Source organism: Catharus ustulatus, chromosome Z (genome assembly GCF_009819885.2).
Source record: "Catharus ustulatus isolate bCatUst1 chromosome Z, bCatUst1.pri.v2, whole genome shotgun sequence".
Lineage (NCBI taxonomy): Eukaryota > Metazoa > Chordata > Aves > Passeriformes > Turdidae > Catharus > Catharus ustulatus.
In genome coordinates this window covers 17,584,804-17,602,320 of record NC_046262.2, presented here as the reverse complement: position 1 = coordinate 17,602,320, position 17,517 = coordinate 17,584,804, and the positions used below count along the sequence as shown (strand labels likewise).

General features: G+C 42.2%; 1 protein-coding gene across 1 annotated transcript in view; it reads right to left on the bottom strand.

Moving 5' to 3' along the window:
- IL31RA (interleukin 31 receptor A) overlaps positions 1-17,517 on the bottom strand; it is a 37,683-nt gene extending 20,166 nt beyond the window's left edge. The window contains exons 1-5 of the mRNA XM_033086326.1: positions 17,412-17,517; positions 4,763-4,844; positions 3,981-4,271; positions 2,507-2,627; positions 890-1,059 (exon numbers count right to left, since the gene is read on the bottom strand). Of these exons, the coding sequence (XP_032942217.1) occupies positions 890-1,059; positions 2,507-2,627; positions 3,981-4,271; positions 4,763-4,814 (634 nt within the window). The 5' untranslated portion in view covers positions 4,815-4,844; positions 17,412-17,517. The remainder of the gene's footprint in view (positions 1-889; positions 1,060-2,506; positions 2,628-3,980; positions 4,272-4,762; positions 4,845-17,411) is intronic.

Here is a 17,517-nt window from a genome sequence, read left to right as displayed (position 1 = left end):
CCTGGTGTAGTGGAAGTCCTTGCCCACTCAAGCTTTTCTATGATTCTGTGATTCTACTCACAAACTTGTTCTCAAATAGTTGTGCAGATGTCTTTCATTTGTATCAGCACTGAAAAATGTTACCCAGAGACAACAGCAGGGAAAACAAATGAAGCAGAGTTGGGATGTCAAAGACAAGACTGAACAGCACATGAGGCAAGGAGGAGAGGAGTGTAAAGGAGATGATGGGAAAAGAATGGACTAGCAATGAGAAAAGATATGTCTGGCATAGAGAATGTGGAGAGCAGCGAGGAGTCAGGGCAGGTCTGAACACAGGAATAAGGGATATGATTGATGATGAGTGCTGCAGCAAAAAGTACTCAGTTATAAGTGTTACTGATTAACTACACCACCAAATGAACAGAGGAAAAGCACAGGATAGAGGGAGAAGAGGTAGACAATGTATTATTATTGCTCCTGTATGCAGTCATTACTGCACATAGGTGTGGTTTTTTAACATTCCTAACCAGAAAGCAAATGATGGGTGGTCCTTGAGAAATTATAATATCACTATTTATTCATTACAGGTAGGTGTTGCACTGATATTTGGTATCACTCAGAAATATTAGAGTCCAAGTTCCAATTAGGTTGATGAGCAGTTTTAATATATGGTCTTTACTTCCCAATAATTAAAAACTTAGTAATTTATAATGGATATATCAGATGTTAGCTTAAAACTTAAAGATGTTGTAGTTAGATGTTGCATAGGATGAAAACAGCACCCTGTCATTTCTCACCACCTCACAGTAAGATCAAGAAACTGATGAAAACTGCTGCTGTAACACCAACCAGTATGAAGAATTTTACAAGGACAGGTCACAAATTAAATCTTTATATTTTTTTTAATTACCTATTTTTTGCAAAGGTATTGGAACACATTCTGTTAACGATTTACCCACATCATTTTTAGCTTCCACCTGAAAACAAAAATCATTACTATAAGGATTGTTTGGAGGAACAAATGAACATGACTCTGCTGCATCCGCCCAGCAGGGACTGACTGGATATTCAGAATTATTCCTAAAAAGAGAAAAATAGAAGCAGTTAGAAACTAGAGGAACTTCTTCAAATAATTAAAACAAATTGTTAGGTTATTATTTATATATTTTTGAGGTTGCAAGACATTTTTACCAGTGAACATCTTTAGCTGACAAGTTTGTACAAACTAATTTCCTAATTTCCCTGCCTCCTTGTACCAGTGCTTTTGTAGTCACATGCTAAACTCAGCTAGGGAGATACCTGTATTTGGCTGGAAACAGTTCTGCAATCCAATTTACTCCGTGGTTAATAAAAAGTCTGTGCTTGTACAGGAACAAATAGTATTGAAATGTGCTTTCAATGGCTGTTTTAGATTCTGGTTTCACAAATGCAGCTCAGTTATAAAATACAGAAACACCAGAAGTAGTAAGAAAGTTCCACATTAAAAAGGTGGAAGCCTAAAATGTCAAAGCTAAAATGGGGATAAAACTAGACAAGTTTTCCTACCCTACAATTTAAGTTAAAAAGATAGTACACTAGTACAATATGAAAAGGTACCTTCCATACTCTGAATTCCTTCCCATTGTCAAGAATAACTTCAGGCATTTTAGAAATCTCTTCATGAAACAATATTACCTGGAGTCTTGGTTAGGCAGAAAAAGAGCACTACTAGAAGCAGCACTATGAAGGACAGATCGACAAGTGCAACTGGGACAAATCTTGTGCTATCACCTTCAAAATCCTGTCTGAGATCTGCCTTGAAACAACACTGATTTCACCATTTTCACAGTTACTTATGAAAAAGCAAGCTCCTAACCAACATTTAAAATCTAAGAAAAATGGAAAGAAGCACAAGTATCTGTGCTTCTACCCTGAAAAGAATGAGACCAAAAAATCTGTATTTGTAAAGAGAAATCCCCAAGCAATCCAAAAGGACAGTTCTGGATTCTTTCACTCAAATCTTTTGACTCCAAGGGTCACTAGGTTCAATGCTGTTGGAGTCAAGCAGAATACTGCAGTAAAGTAGTGGCTAAATTAATTTTGATGGGAATTTTTTAAGCAGATGAGGAAGTAATCTCTTTTATGCACCCAAAATGAGGTTAGTTCATTACATAGAAAGCTTCTGGGAAACTCTCCCATAAAATGCCTCCATCCTTCATTTGTGTGTATGGTCACTCAACTTTCAATCTTCTTAGTAACGTTACTTCAAAGGAACAAGTGAATATCAGTTCTGATACAAATATTTCTGCTGAAGATTGGTTAAGAATGCTTATTTCCTTTATACAGCACATTAAAAAGTTGTCAGACTGCAAGTATTTTCACCAATTACCAATCCTGAATTAATCAATTTAAATTACTGAGAAATTACAAGACTCCAATCTCCATGATGATTTCAACTTTTCTTTAAACAGAAGTCAGGATGAGAGAGGAAGAGAGCTGGTTGTCATATCCCAGCAATCCAGTGCCTAGTAGAATGTCTATTACTTACAGTTTTCGGTAGAGAGTATAGTTTGTTTTAAAACTTGTTTCTCTTCCTTTATTCCAGGTACAGGTAAGGTTAGCATCATAGAAATAAATGCAGGAAATATTTTCTGGCATGTCTGGACGAACTACAATGACAAGAGGTTTAAAAAAAAATCCAGTAAAAATAAGTAACTATATGTACACCTGATTTTGTTGCTCAAAAAGCAATTACGGCAAACTTCATTCAGTGTTTTCATAGTACTTCATTTTACCATGCCTCACTGCCCTCAGAACTCCTCACAAAGTCAAAATCAAAACCACTCAACCACTCTTTCTTATCCTAAAAAGACAGAGAGATCTTCTCCAACTATTTCTCAGAAATACTTCACTTAGCATGCCTATAGGCAGCAACTCTGTAACTATCATATATCAAATGCATACACTGTTTTGAAAAATGTAAGCAGACACACACCCTATCTCCCCCGCTGCCACACATCTGTAGTTTAAGGTGAGTACAGAAAGTGAGAGGAAAACAAAATAGCAAAAAGGTATTCTCTGACAGACAGGACTCCTTTTGCCTCTTTACCAGAATATTTAACTATTTACCCTATGAAAAGTCCAAATCTAAGAAACCTGCACAGTCTCGAGACTGCAGAAGACAAGTTCCTGGGAAACAGATCTATGTGGACTCTCTGTATCTTAGAAGCAAGATAGCACAAAAAACCAATCTTCTGCAATCTCTAGTCTGAAGTCATCCATTAAAATGTAACACACTGAAAGACTTTTTTGTTACAGCTCAATTTCTCTACTGGTTAGAAGAAATTGGAGTAGAAAAGAAGCGAACTGTGCCCAGTGAAATAAACTGGTTGAAAAAGCTCTCTTTTCAAAACTGTATTTTTCTGTTGCATCTAATAGAATTGTCGAAAAATCTTTCTTTTATCAACAAGTTTACAGCACAAGTTTTGCAGACAAGCAAGACCTTCTGCTTGATTGCTTCTTTATTAGAATGGGACCCCCAAGCATATGTTAGTATAATCTGGACTTAATCTGTAAAATAAATTAGAGAAATCACATACATATTTTCACATTCTCCATAAGAAAGGGTAATTATAACTTCTTTACAAGAGAGGATTAGAGAGGAAATCCTCCCTGGAGAAAGCTGAAGTTGGCTGTGTTAGAAAGATATAACCAAAGGGACAGACCCATTACCTTTGAAACTTAACAGAAAACTTCAGCTGGGCAAACGTCAGGGTCAGAGAGGTTACAGACCCATATCAGCAAGGAATGCTGGTAATTTCATGCTTTATTTCAGGGGGGAAAAAAAATTTTTAAAAAACCCCAACACAGATAGAGAGATATGTACAGATAGTTAGATAGATAGATGTACTTGAATACATGTGTTTTAAAATGCCACAACCAAAAGTACTGTTTAAAAAGTAAAATTATTATAGTAAGTTATTAAAAAGTGTTAGGATTATTTTTTCTGCTTTTCTACTTACACCCAGATTTAACTGCTGTGTGAGCCAAAGGTAGTTCCTTGCACTTCATGAAACAACTCACATAAGCTGTGCTGTAAGTGAAATTATGGATGGTTATATTAGATACAGTCTCATTCACAATGTTATAGTTCTCTGGATCAATCTGTGTATCGTTCAGTTTCCAGATGATGTCGCTTGCATTTCCCTGAGGCATGCAGTTCTGTCTAAGAACACAGGATAGTTCCAGGGAGGATCCACTTTCAATTACAGGAGATGAAGGAAAAATGTCAGCATATCTGGTACAGTTTTCATCTAAAAACAAAATCAAAGACATCACATAGTGATATTACTCTTAAAATACTAATGGAAAAATGGTAAGTTGTTTTGTTGTCTACAGATATTTTTTTTCATCCAGAATTCAAATAAAATGCCCAATTAGTCATTCAAATCTGATGCTGCTGTTTGAAAATGCACATTAATTACTGTATTACAATAGGTATTACATTAGAGTGATGTTTCAACAACTTCACAGAAATAATGAGGAAGTTTCTATTCAGACACTTTTTCAATAGCCCTAAATGAAGAATGCTATTTAAGCCTGTAAACACTCCAGTACGTAAAAGATAATTTACATGCAATTATCATTACTACTCACAATATCAAAAAATATATTAAATCAGTAAGGCAAAAATTTGCAACTAAGTTGCAATATATTTCAGAACTCTTCAAAATTTTTTTGGAGAATGTTACCTTTTGGAAAATATTTTTATGGCAAGACAGGTACTAATAATCCAGAAGCATACCTGCTACAGAGCTGTAGAGCAGGACAAACATCCAAATCAAACTGCTGAACATTTCTTTCTCAGTAAGTATGGGCAGAAAATGCTGTCATAAAATAAAGACAATGGTTTTTATTTTTGAGAATAAAGATGCCTTTTTAATATTTTGTTAGCATTTGTGTATGAGTTAACAATGTTATTCAGCTTTTCTCACTTGTATTCAAGTGAAATATTGTGTTGTCTAAGTGCTACTTTCCTGAACAATGGAGAAATTTGATGCAGTTTTACTAAGACCAGTTGCATACATTTCTTATAACGAAGAGAAAGATAGTGTACCTAAAACACTGCTGAGTGCAATCCAATCCACACAAGTGTTTTATCTTGCAAGAACTATGTAAATAACTGGTAAGAAATGTATCTCCATTCACTTGACATTCAGCCTGCCCAGTCTTTTCTAATCAGATTTATCTAGCAAATTCTTTTGAAAATGAAGGCTGTTGCTGGAGAAGGAATGATCTGCCTATCTTGTTCATCACCACCTAATAAAGAAATCTTTCAGGAAGTGGACAACAGCCCAGGTCACCTTTCACCCAAAAGAGGGTGAATTCATGTTGGTTTTTTCCTGGTTAAGGGTCCCTGGCAACAGACCCGAAAGCACTCTGCAAAGCCAAAGGCAGGCACCTCTTGTTGCCTTTCTTTTTGAAGAAAGAAACTACAGAACCACTGTGATGCCAAAAAACCTCAGACTCTTGGTTAAGAAGAAGAAAAGTAGTAGACTGATTTCTTCCAAAAGGACAGATGAATCTAGCATTGCATAAGAAAATACAACAAAAATCAAACACGCTCCTTGCCTCAAGTGCTGCTATCAGCACTTACAGAATCACAGAATGTTAATCTGATCCAAACTCCCTGCTTACACAGAGCCTTCTAGAGCCAGGTCCCCAGGATCATGTCCAGACAGCTTTTGAAGATCACCCTTGACAGAGAGTCCACCTGTGGATAACCTGTTCCACTCTCACAGCAAAAAAAGTATTTCCTCATGTTCAGCTAACGCCCAGTGCCTCTGGTCCTACCACTGGAGAGATTACAGCTCTGCCCTCTTTGCACCCTCTCCTCAGGTACTGATGGGATCTCCTCTGAGCTTTCTCTTCTCCAGGCTGGATAGTTCCAGCTCCCATATGGTAGATGCTCCAGATGCTCCATTAATTGTCATTGTGGCTATTCCCTGAACTCTCTTTGGAATGTCCATGTCTCTCTTGGTATCGGGAGTCCAGAACTGGACTAAATATTTCAAGTGTGGGTTCAGCAGTGCTGAACAGAGGGACAGGATCACCTCCTTTGACCTGATGGTGGCAGCCCTAGAACAGCCCAGGAAACCAGCATTTTTTGTCACAAGGGCACCATTGCTGGCTCGTGTTCTACTGGGTGTTGGGAACCACCAGAGCATTTTCTGCAAAGCTGCTTTCTGGCCAGGTCCCTGTATTGCAGTCTGGGGTTGTACCTTACCCGATGAGGGATTTGGCACTTCTCCTTATTGAACTTGATAAAGTTCCTGCCAACCCATTTCTCCAGCTTGCCAAGGTCTCTCAACCCTCTGGCTTATTAGTCACCCCTTCTAGTTTTGTGTCATTGGCAAACTCACTAAAGGCAGGCTCTGCCAGAGCATTCTAATACAGAACATTGATGAAAATGTTGAACAGGACTGGATCCAGTATTGCCCACTGGGGTACACCACCAGTGATTGGCTTCAGATGGACTTCACCACTGGTAACCGCCCTGTGGGTACACTTATCAACTTAGTTTTCAATTCACCTCACTGCTGATCCAGTCCATGCTTCATCAGCTTACCTGGAAGAACCCCTGTCTATAAAGTGGCCCAAGTCCAGCATGAATGGCAACCCATACTACTCCTTTGGTTAGTAAGTAGAAGATCTGCCTGTAGAATATAGAGGTGTCAGATTCCCTTCAACACAGGAAGGCCTAGAGCCCAGCATGCCTACTCCCTGGACAGGTACAGTAATTTCACGACTGTAAGGCGCACCCTTTCGACTAAAATTCTGGCCCGAACCCGGAAGCGCGCCTTATAGTCCGGTGCACCTTATGTACGGACAAAGTTCGGAAGTTTGCCAACCCAGAAGCGCGAGCTGCAAGCTGCAGGGGCAGTCAGCAGGGCCACGGCTGCCAGGTGGAGGCGGAGCCGGGGCTGCCAGGTGCCTGCAGGGCTGGGGCTGCCGCTGGGTGCCCGCAGGGCAAGGGCTTCCGGGTGCCCGCGGGGCTGCTGGGTGGAGGCAGGGCCGGGGCTGCCAGGTGCCTGGAGGGCTGCGGGGCCAGGGTTGCCAGGTGGAGGCAGGGCTGGGGCTGCCGGGTGGAGGCGTGGCTGGGGCTGCCTTGGCAGCCAGGTGGAAGCAGGGCCGCGGCCAGCAACCACGCGGGGGGAGCTGGGGGCGGATCCTCGCTGCAAAAAAAAAGTGCGCCTTATAGTCTAGTGTGCCTTATATATTGGTAAAAGCTCAGAAAGTTGCCGACACCTAGAAGTGCGCCTTATAGTCGTGAAATTACTGTAGCTCTAGTTACTATGCTCGTAAGCAACAGGTCGCCATTACTATTTTGCAGCTAGTTAGGGTCCATATTTCACATTATATTTTCAGATTTGTCTGAAATTTCAGCTATCCATCAAAACTGTCTCTCAGGAAGGCTCCAGGTGGAGGCAAGTACTACCTCCCTAAAACTGACACACCAGCTTTCAATCCCAACAAAGTATCTCCTCCTCCCACAGGTTCAGATAATGCCAGAAACCAGATGTGCACCAGGCCACTGAACAGAGATCTAAGTGGGATATAGGTAATAGGGGTTATGCCCTATGCTATGGTTCTTTCCACAAAAACTTCTTGAATTTGCAAAAAAAAAAATCGAACTTTACAGTAAACTAAAGGAGAAAAACATGGTAAAAACAATGTTTTGAACTCAATTTGTCAGAAATCAACTTAAATATTATTTTAAGTTTGTCTTGGGAAGCATTTTATAAACTTCAAGGCTTTAATTGTAAAAAACAGAAGAAAAATTAAAAGATCATGCGGGATACAAAGAAAAATGAGGAAGAAGTTTGTCCAATGACATACTTCTAAAATACAGGAGTAGCAAGATGTGTACCAACAAGAAACAAAGCCATTACATAAAGAGAATATATAACTACTTATTCACGTAGAGTGCATGCTCTTTTTCTCAAATAAGTAAAGATTAATTACACTATAGATGACAATTAAAAGAACAGTAATTGTTCCAAGTCCAGTAATTTCACGACTATAAGGCGCACCCTTTTGACTAAAATTTTCCCTTGAACCGGGAAGTGCGCCTTATAGTCCGGTGCGCCTTATCTGATGTACAAAATTGCGACATTTGCCACCCCGGAAGTGCGAGCCCGCCGGCATCGGGACAGCCCCCGCTCAGGGCGGGCCTGCTGGCATCAGGGAGCTGGCCCCGCAGGGCAGGCCTGCCGGCATCAGGGCGCCCCCCCACACGGGGAGGGGGAATGCCGCCGGAATTGGAGCGGCTGCAGCGCGGGGAGGGGGAAAGCCGCCAGAATCAGAGCGGCTGCCACGCGGGGGGGTCGAAAGCCGCCAGAATCGGAGCGGCTGCCGTGGGGGAAGGGGGAATGCCACTGGAATCGGAGCAACTGCCACGCGGGGAGGGGGCAAGCAGCCAGAATTGGGACAGCGGCGGCAAAGGGCAAGCCTTCCGGCATCGGGTCACCCGGAGCGCCAGGGGACTCCTGGAGCATGCCAGAAGTGTGGGGTTCCCGGTGCGCCAGGGGAGCATGTGACACCCAGAGCACCAGGGAACTCCCGGAGCAGCGGGGCCCTGGGGACGCTGCACACAGCGGTGGCAGGCATAGCCCGGCCCCGCCAGGTACAGTTGGGTCCAGGGGCCCATGGCTGCCGGGTTGAGGCGGGGCCTCGGCCAGCAAGCGCGCGGGGGGAGCTGGGGGCGGAGCCTCGCTGCAAAAAAAAGTGCGCCTTATAGTCCGGTGCACCTTATGGTCGTGAAATTACTGTATTCTGTATCAGCACAACACCAGAAGCTTTTCAAATTGCCCTTGACATCCCTGGCCAGATTTAATTGTACCAGGACTTTTAGCTTTTCTAACTTGATCCCTAGCTGCTCTTTGTATTCCTCCCAGCCTACCTGTCCCAGCTTCCACCCTGCACATACCTCCTTTTTGTGTTAGAGCTCATCCAAGCAGCCTCCCAGTGGTTTTGACCAACTTCCTATCTGTTGGAATGCATCAATCCTGAGCTTGAGGAAGATGATCCTTGAATGTCACCCAGATTCCTTGAGCCCCTCTTTCCTCCAGGCCTTTATCATATGGTGTTCTACCAAGCAAGCTCCTGAAGAGGCCAAAGTCTGCTCCTCTGAGTCCAGGATAATGAGCCTATTGTCCTTACTGCCCTAAGGATCTCGATCGAACACCAGCATTTCAGTAACGGTAGTCAAGGTTGCCCCTGAGCTTCACCTTCCCACCAGCCCTTCCCTGTTGGTGACAGCACAGTCCATCATAGCCCTGACTCCACTGTCACTTGGAAGTTACTACCAACACATTCAAAAAAACCTCTTGGATTGCATATGTCCAGCTGTATTGTCCATCCAACAGATATTGTTGAGGTTAAAGAATGCCATGGACACCAGGGTTCATGAACACAAGGCTGCTCATAACTGTCTGTAGAGAGTCTCATCTGCTCAGCCTTCCTGTCAGCTAGCCTGTAGCAGACCTGCACTATAATGTCCCTGTCCCAACCCTCCCTTTAACCCTGACCCACCACCTGTGTGTCAGCTCCTCACCCACTCCAGCACAGCTCTGTGTTCTCCAGCTGGACACTGACATAAGGTGACACCATCTCCTCATCTCCCCTGCCTGCCCTTCCTAAAGAACCTGTATCCTAACATTCCAGCACTCAGGCCACAGGAACCATCCCACCTCATCTCCACTGTGCCAAGAAGATCATAGCCCTGCAGCCAGGCACCTGCATGTCTCTAACTCTTTGTTCATTCCCCAAAATAAGAGATAAAGCTTCTGCTGATATCCTACATGTGGATTTGCTGCTTTTGAGGGGATGTGAGACAAAAGAGTCTGCATTTCAGCCAAAATACTTCAGCTGTTTCCAAGAATAAAGCAAACAAATTTTTTATCATATTCCTTTAACTAGCTCCAGCAATCCCATACTTTTTTAGGAAGGAATTCTAACTCAGAAGCATTGACAAATCATGAAAACATTTTTTTAATAATGCTTAAGCTTAAAATACCAGATACTATGACATATCCCACCACAGTAGAGCACTGCACTGCATGAACAGGCATGCACAAACGGGTTGCAATGCCAAGTTAGAAGCCTTTGAAAAATTCTAGTTTCACACACACACCAGAGAGCTTAAATAGCTGAAGACTCTATCCACATTCAGTGGGTGTTCCTCATCCTGTATCCATCATGTACCTTTTCCGCCCCTTCCATCCTTTCTCTAGTATTCAGCCACACAATATGTCACTTCCACTTGCCAAAATAGCAAAAGACTAAGGAAAAAAAGTATAAAAAATGTAAGCAACTTGCTACATGATCAGACAGGCATCTGAGTTGGTGAAACAGAGGAGAGAACTGGGGAGGGAGACCTCCGTGACTTTTCCCAGATGTGAGCTGTTCATTTGGTTCAGTTCTCCTGCTTCTGTTTTTTCTAGTATCATTTAGCAGCTGTTTATTTGGCATGGCAAATGCCAGAAACCAAGCCATTGTGACTCAGCAGGTCAAAATGCTGCTCAAATCTTATGCGCTTGTCAGGACACTGATATATGATATATGACAAAACAGCTCTTTGATTGTTTACTGAACAGGTTGTATATGTAAAAGTGATCAAAGAACATGCCAGAGTGAAAACTACACCATATGTTCATAAGTGTTTCATGTAAAGATGCCTATAAAAGTTATATTGTGATGACTTAACAAATATGAACATAACTGTCTTCTTCAAGTGATTAAAAAATTGATTCATCAAAGCCAGACTTTTCCCATTTTGTATTTAAGACCATTTCTTAATTGCCGTTCTTCCCCATTTCAGGACATGAAGCTTTTTTCCATTCAGATCCAATTCTAAGATTGTTTTTAATTACACGAACTACATGCCGCTGCATACAGTGCAGATGTTACACTAAGAATAAAGAACATGCCACATCGATAAATTTAAAGACAGTATGTCATAGAAGCATTAAATCACAGAATGTTAAGGGTTGGAAGAATTTCTTCCTAATATCTAACTAAATTTCCCATTTCTCCTCTTTCAGTGTGTACCCATTCTGTGTACCCATTCCTCCTTGTCCTGTCACTCCAGTTCCTGTCAGAGAATCCCTCTCCAGATTCCCTGTAAACCCCTTCAGAGACTGGAAGGTGTCTGAGGTCCCCACACAACTTTCTCTTCTCCAGGCTGAACAGCCCCACCTTGCTCAGCCTACCCTCGTAGGGGAGATGCTCCAGTCCTCCTATCAAGCTCCTGGCCCTCCTCTGGACTTGCTCTAACAACTCCTTGTCATCGTGCTAGGGACCCCAGAGCTGGATGCTGGGCTCCAGGTGGGATCTCAGCAGAGCAGAGCAATCCCCCCCTTCAATCTGCTGGCCAATGCTGCTCTGGATGCAGCCCAGGATTCCCTCAGCTGCTGGCTCTTAGTGGGTTTTCCATCAGCCACCACCCCCAAGTCCTTCCCCACAGGGCTGCTCTCAATCTCTTCTCTGCCCAGCCTGTGGGTGTGTCTGGGATGGCCCCAACACAGGTGCAGGACCTGGCACTTGGCCTTGCTGAACTCCCTGAGGTTTGCAGGTCAAACCTGTCCAGGTCAGTGTGGATGCCATCCCTTCCTCCCCTGTGCTGACTGCCCCACCCAGCTCAGTGTCTGAGCTCAGACTTGCTGGGGGTGCCTCAATCCCACTGTCCATGTCACTGACAAAGGTGTGGAACAGTCTTGGCCCCAGGACCAACCCCTGAGGGACACCACTTGCCACTGGTCTCCATGTGGACAATGAGCTGTTGACCACAACTTTGTGTGTGTGGCCATCCAGCCAGTTCTTTATCCACTGAGTGGTCCATCCATCAAATCCACATCTGTCCAATATACAAAGATGGCAAGTGGGGTGGTGTCAAATTCTTTGCTTAAGTCTAGGTATACAATGGGAATTGCTCTACCCTTGTCCACCAAAGTTGTAGTGCCCTATCATAGAAGATCACCAAATTTGCTAGGCATGGTTTGTCCTTAGAAGAGCCACATTGGTTGTTACCAATCACCTCTTTGTTTTCCATGTGCCTTAGCATGGAAACATTCTCCAGGAGAATCTGCTCCATGGTTTTTCCTGGCACAGAGGAGAGGTTGACTCCACAGGGCTTCTGCATTCCCCTTTTTTTTAAATGGGGGTTAGACTCCACAGGGCTTCTGCATTCCCCTTTTTTTAAATGGGGGTTAGACTCCACAGGGCTTCTGCATTCCCCTTTTTTTAAATGGGGGTTAGACTCCACAGGGCTTCTGCATTCCCCTTTTTTTAAATGGGGGTTAGACTCCACAGGGCTTCTGCATTCCCCTTTTTTTAAATGGGGGATAGTTCCCTAATAGTAAATAGTTCCCTTTTTTCAGTCATCAGGGACATCATTTGATGGCCACAATTTTTCAAAAATTATGTATAGTGGCTTAGCAGCTTATTCTGCCACCTCCCTCAGGACCCACAGATCAACTTTATTGGATCCCATGGATCTGTGCACATTCAGGTTCCTTAGATCCTCAGACTTGATCCTCTCCTGGATTTAGGGTCTTCATACTCCCAGTCCCTGGATTTGCTTTTCTCAACTTGATTGACATGGCTGGAACACTTGCTGTTGAACACAGAGGTTGTTGAGAAGCTCAGCCTTCTCTTTGCCCAGGGTATCCATGTCTCCAATTTCCTTTTAAAGACAGCCCACATTATGCCTAACCTTTCTCTTCCTTGCAACATATGTATGGACACAAGGAGCACAGTGACAAGTACAGGGGGACAATCCCTGCCCTGCTCCTGCTGGCCACACTATTGCTGATCCAGGCCAGGATGCCATTCGCCTTCTTGGCCATCTGGGCACACCCTGGCTCATGTTCAGCTGCTGGCATCAGCACCCCCAGGCCCTTCCCAGCCACTCTGTCGAGCCTGTGGCACTGCCTGGGGTTGTTGTGACCCAAGGGCAGGACCCAGCACTTGGCCTTGTTGAACCTCACACCATTGGCCTTGGTCATGATGCAGCCTGGCCAGATCCCTCTGCAGAGCCTTCCTGCCCTCTAGTAGATCAACTCCTGCCCAACTTGGTTTCTACAAACTGACTGAGGATCCCCTTGTAAGGATCAGCAATAAAGATACTGAACAGGATGGAGGCCCATAGTGAGCCCTAGGGAACATCATTAGCAACCAGCTGCCAACTTGGATAAGTGGTGCTGAGTGGTACCACTCAGCACCATTCTTTGTTCCAGTCATTTTCAAGAATTTTAAACATCTTTGCTGAAACATGACAGGAAATTCTTTCCTATGAGGTCTGACATTTTTCTAACAACTATGAATGAAGAAGGAAGCTGTATAGACACTCTTTTTATTTAGTCTTTTCAACCCATTGCTACAGCTCACTCATTATGGCTGCCACATGGAGAGACAGAATTTGCCCTATTCACAGACAGCAAACGCTAAAAGACAGGACCCCATGCCTCCCCTCTAGCCCACTGGGCCACCCAACTGCAATATTCTGCAAATGGCACCTGGAAAAGCAATAACCATCAGTTTTCAGAACTCCAAGATTCAAATCCATCAGCACTTACACAAATCCTAGAGGGAAAGAGGACATTTCAGGCAAATTATTCAAATATGTACTTCAGCATCCTTTTTGGCAACAGGGTGCATCAGATTCATGATTGGTCAGGTTTGCACCAAAGGCGCGTACCAGTCAGCATCCAAAGAGAAAAATGGAGGGTTCTCTACACTGGTCAGAGAAGACAATGAAACATAAACATAATGGAAGAAGCAGTAAATTTGAGGGACAGCTAATGGGTTTTTTTTAACTCTTTAATCCCTATAACTTACGAAGTGACAAGCCTATCCACAGGAAAAATTACAGACACTGTGATGAAAGATCCTGGGCCCACTGATTTCACAATCCACAGTCTTAAACTGAGCTAAAAATAGTTAGTTGAACCTTAGAGAAGGATGAATAGAATTTTAAACATTTACCTTTAAATATAACTTTATCAAAACAGGTGTTAGTGTACTTTCTTCTGGAAAATAAACCTGTATGTATGTTAAATTATGATGGCCTACCAGGAAACTTAATGGTACCATTATCTACTAGCACCCCTTAAAGTAAATAAATTCAAACAATGCGTATCTATTCGGAAAACTACTAAGCTTACAGACATATCTGAAGGAGCCACATGGTGAGGCTCTCAAAATACTGTATCAACCGTTGACTGCAGAAACTTGTTCTAAGAACACCGCAACATTAAAAAAAAAAATCATTACATAAAACAAGTTGTTAACTTAAAAAATTCAAACCAACTGGAAACTGGAAAAGCAGGAAAGCCATTTTTTCCTCTTTCAGTCTCTAAATAGTAAATGCAGGCACAAAAGGATAAGATACTCTTGTTCTAAAATTCTGAAGGACATAGTGATCAGGAAAAGGCAGTTCTGCTAATAACTGCTGATAACAGTTATTTTTCTTAGTACACCCTGGAGTTACAGATGCAAAACATGTTTTGAGAAATTGTTTTCTTATAAAACAGCACACTGAATAATCACTCATAATATAAAATGCTAGACTAATTACACTGGAATTTAAATCAAATTTTTAACTACGTGAGCTTTATACTAACAAGAACAAATAGAATATAACTCATTATTCTCTGAACAAGCTAAGAAATAAGCCTCTATATAAATCTTAAGGTCTAAAATGCTCTGATAGATAAAAAAAGCTCCAAAACAGGTATTCTTTTATTAATTAATGTATTGTACCTCATAAAAGAAACTGAATTTTTACAGAAAAAGCTTAAAGTTACAAACACAAAACAAGGTTTACTTTCTCTATCTTTACATATTAAACACTTCTTTAATTTTAACTACATGATTGCATCCAATTTGCTAATGCTTACTAAAGGAAAGGTCAGGCCATCAGTATCACTAGAACTAAATGTTGGTTATACTACCAGACATAATGTTGCTTTCAGGCACTGTCCTTTCCTGTTCTTTTTTCACTGACAAAGGAAAAACAGTAAGTTGTGGTTTAAAGAGAGTTCTTGTATAGATCTTGGAGCAAGCCTCTTTCTTCAGCTCATTGTCTGAGTGACTACAAAGTACATTTGGGCTGCAAGGGTCTACTCTACGAGATGATTTTGCATCAGATGTTTCAGCAAGTAAGACATCACGAGACAATGGTTGTCTTTGTGCCCCTTTGTGTTGCCCTAGAACAAGCTGTCTCTGGTGTGGCAAGTAACTAGGTGAGCAAAATGGATGGGCAGGGAAGAAGGATCCATGCACTGAACTCTAAAGAAATATAGAGCTCTCACTCTATGATCACACCAGATCAAAATCTTTTACACTTGTCAGATTTAGGTGATTTCAATCTGAAATGGTTTCAATCTGTATTGTACAGAATACACAAGTATCAGAAAACCAGAAGATTCTCTCTACTGCTTCAGAGCATTAGTTCACCTTCTTCAGTCTTGCCTTTCAAACTATCTTGGAATTAGATGTAAAACACACGTCTACTTTAATAATATTAACAAAACACATTTTGAGAGAAAGTAAATATGTTTCTGGACTGTTACAGAATCAGCTACAGCCCCAAAATGCAGAATATATTTATGATCCCTGTACTACTGCAGTGCTGCATGTAGAAGAACACAGAACACAGTGCGGGTGAAACCATGATTCACAGACATGAGAAGGCATGAGAACAAAATAAGCACAAAACGTCACTTTCATACTCTCTTCACACTCAAAAAAGATTACCGTGACCCTGAAATGTACCTGTACGTGTAATATATTAAATGTCTGAAAAAGATATTTAATAATGTATTTTAGAAAACATTATAAACTCAGACTCATTGCAGAACCATAATTCTGCTGCTTCAGATCAGCTCATAAGGGTTACATATCCTGCTTTTCTTTACTATCTACGCTGTAAATTTTACTAACAATACTTTTGTATCTTAGTCAAAACTGCAAGGCAAAATACGGCATGGTAGTGAGAAATCAGGCTCCAAACACTCCTAACACATCTATGTTTTGACACCTCTTAGTATGGCATTTTTTAATTGAAAAGGCCCCCTACAAGCACCAAATTATGCAACAATTCCTCAGGTTACAGAAAAATCAAGATCTTTAGCCTTTAGTACTGCAGCCTCTATGATATAAGCCCAAAGCTTCTTTCTCCCTTTTGAGACCTGTTTTGTTATGGATTAGCCTTTGACAGAAAAATCTGAACTGACCACTCCATTCTTTCATCCAATACATGAAGCTTCCTTCAAGCATGAAAACATTCTCTTGCCCAGTTTCTTAATTCACAGAGTCTAAGAAGTTGGATTTCATATTTTAGACAATCATAGAATCACTTCGGATCAAGAAGACTATCAAGTGCAACCATTAACCCAGCACTGCCAAGTCCACCGCTAACCCACGTTCCTAAGCGCCACATCCACATGCCTTTTAAACACCCCCAGGGACAACGACTCCACCACTTTCCCAGGCAGCCTTTTCCAGTGCTTGACAACTTCTTCTGACAAGGTAGTTTTGCTAACATCCAATCTAAACCTTTCCAGGTGCAACTTGCAGCAATTTCCTTGTCCATTGCTTATTACCTGGGAGAAGAGACTTACCCTCATCTCACCAACGCCTTCCAGGCAGTTGTACAGAGTGATGAGGTCAGCCCTGAGCCCCCTTTTCTCCAGGATAAACACCCCCAGCTCCCACAGCTGCTCCTCTCAGGACTGGTGCTCCAGACCCTCCACTCTCAAAAGACAAGTCATGCCGTCCATTACAAGTGAGAAGGCAAGTGACACTTCCCCAATTTAAGCATGAGTGCACGAAGATGATATTCATAATGGATATGTACACAAACACATCACAAAATTATTTTTCCTCAGAAGGCAGAAAATGCCAACATTGAAGAAACCTGGGGCCAGTACATTTAAATCTGATAAATCACTTCAAGAAAATCTGAGTGAATAAAAATTAAGCAGAGAGAAATTAAGTAAGAGCTTCTCCTTCCATTGATGATTGCATACATTTGCAAACATTTTGGGAACTGACTCAACCATGACGCACACAAGGAAGATCACCAAGCATCTATATCGTATTCTTTACAAAATGAGACAAATAAAATGAGCTAGACAGAAAGTTTCAATTCTTACTATCTCATGGACTTGAAAGAAAGAAACCAAAAGGATCTTTTCGGCTCGAAGAGACACAGAAGCATATCCTGCCCCAAGCTGGGATGAACGCTTGGAGAGATGAGAACGTAAGCAAGTCTCACCGATAGAGATCCACAGCAATAACAGTCTGGGGAAGAGTTTCACACTCCCCTACACTTCATATAAATGAACATGAGCAGAGAGACCTCTGCTGAAAACATCTTCAGCACTTACCTCAGCTGCAGAACGGGCGTTTGGTTTAGCAGGAGTCTGCCTCTGCCTCCCCGCGACCGCGAAGGGACGGACAAAATAGGAAGTTGCCCGGCTGAGCACAAGTCAC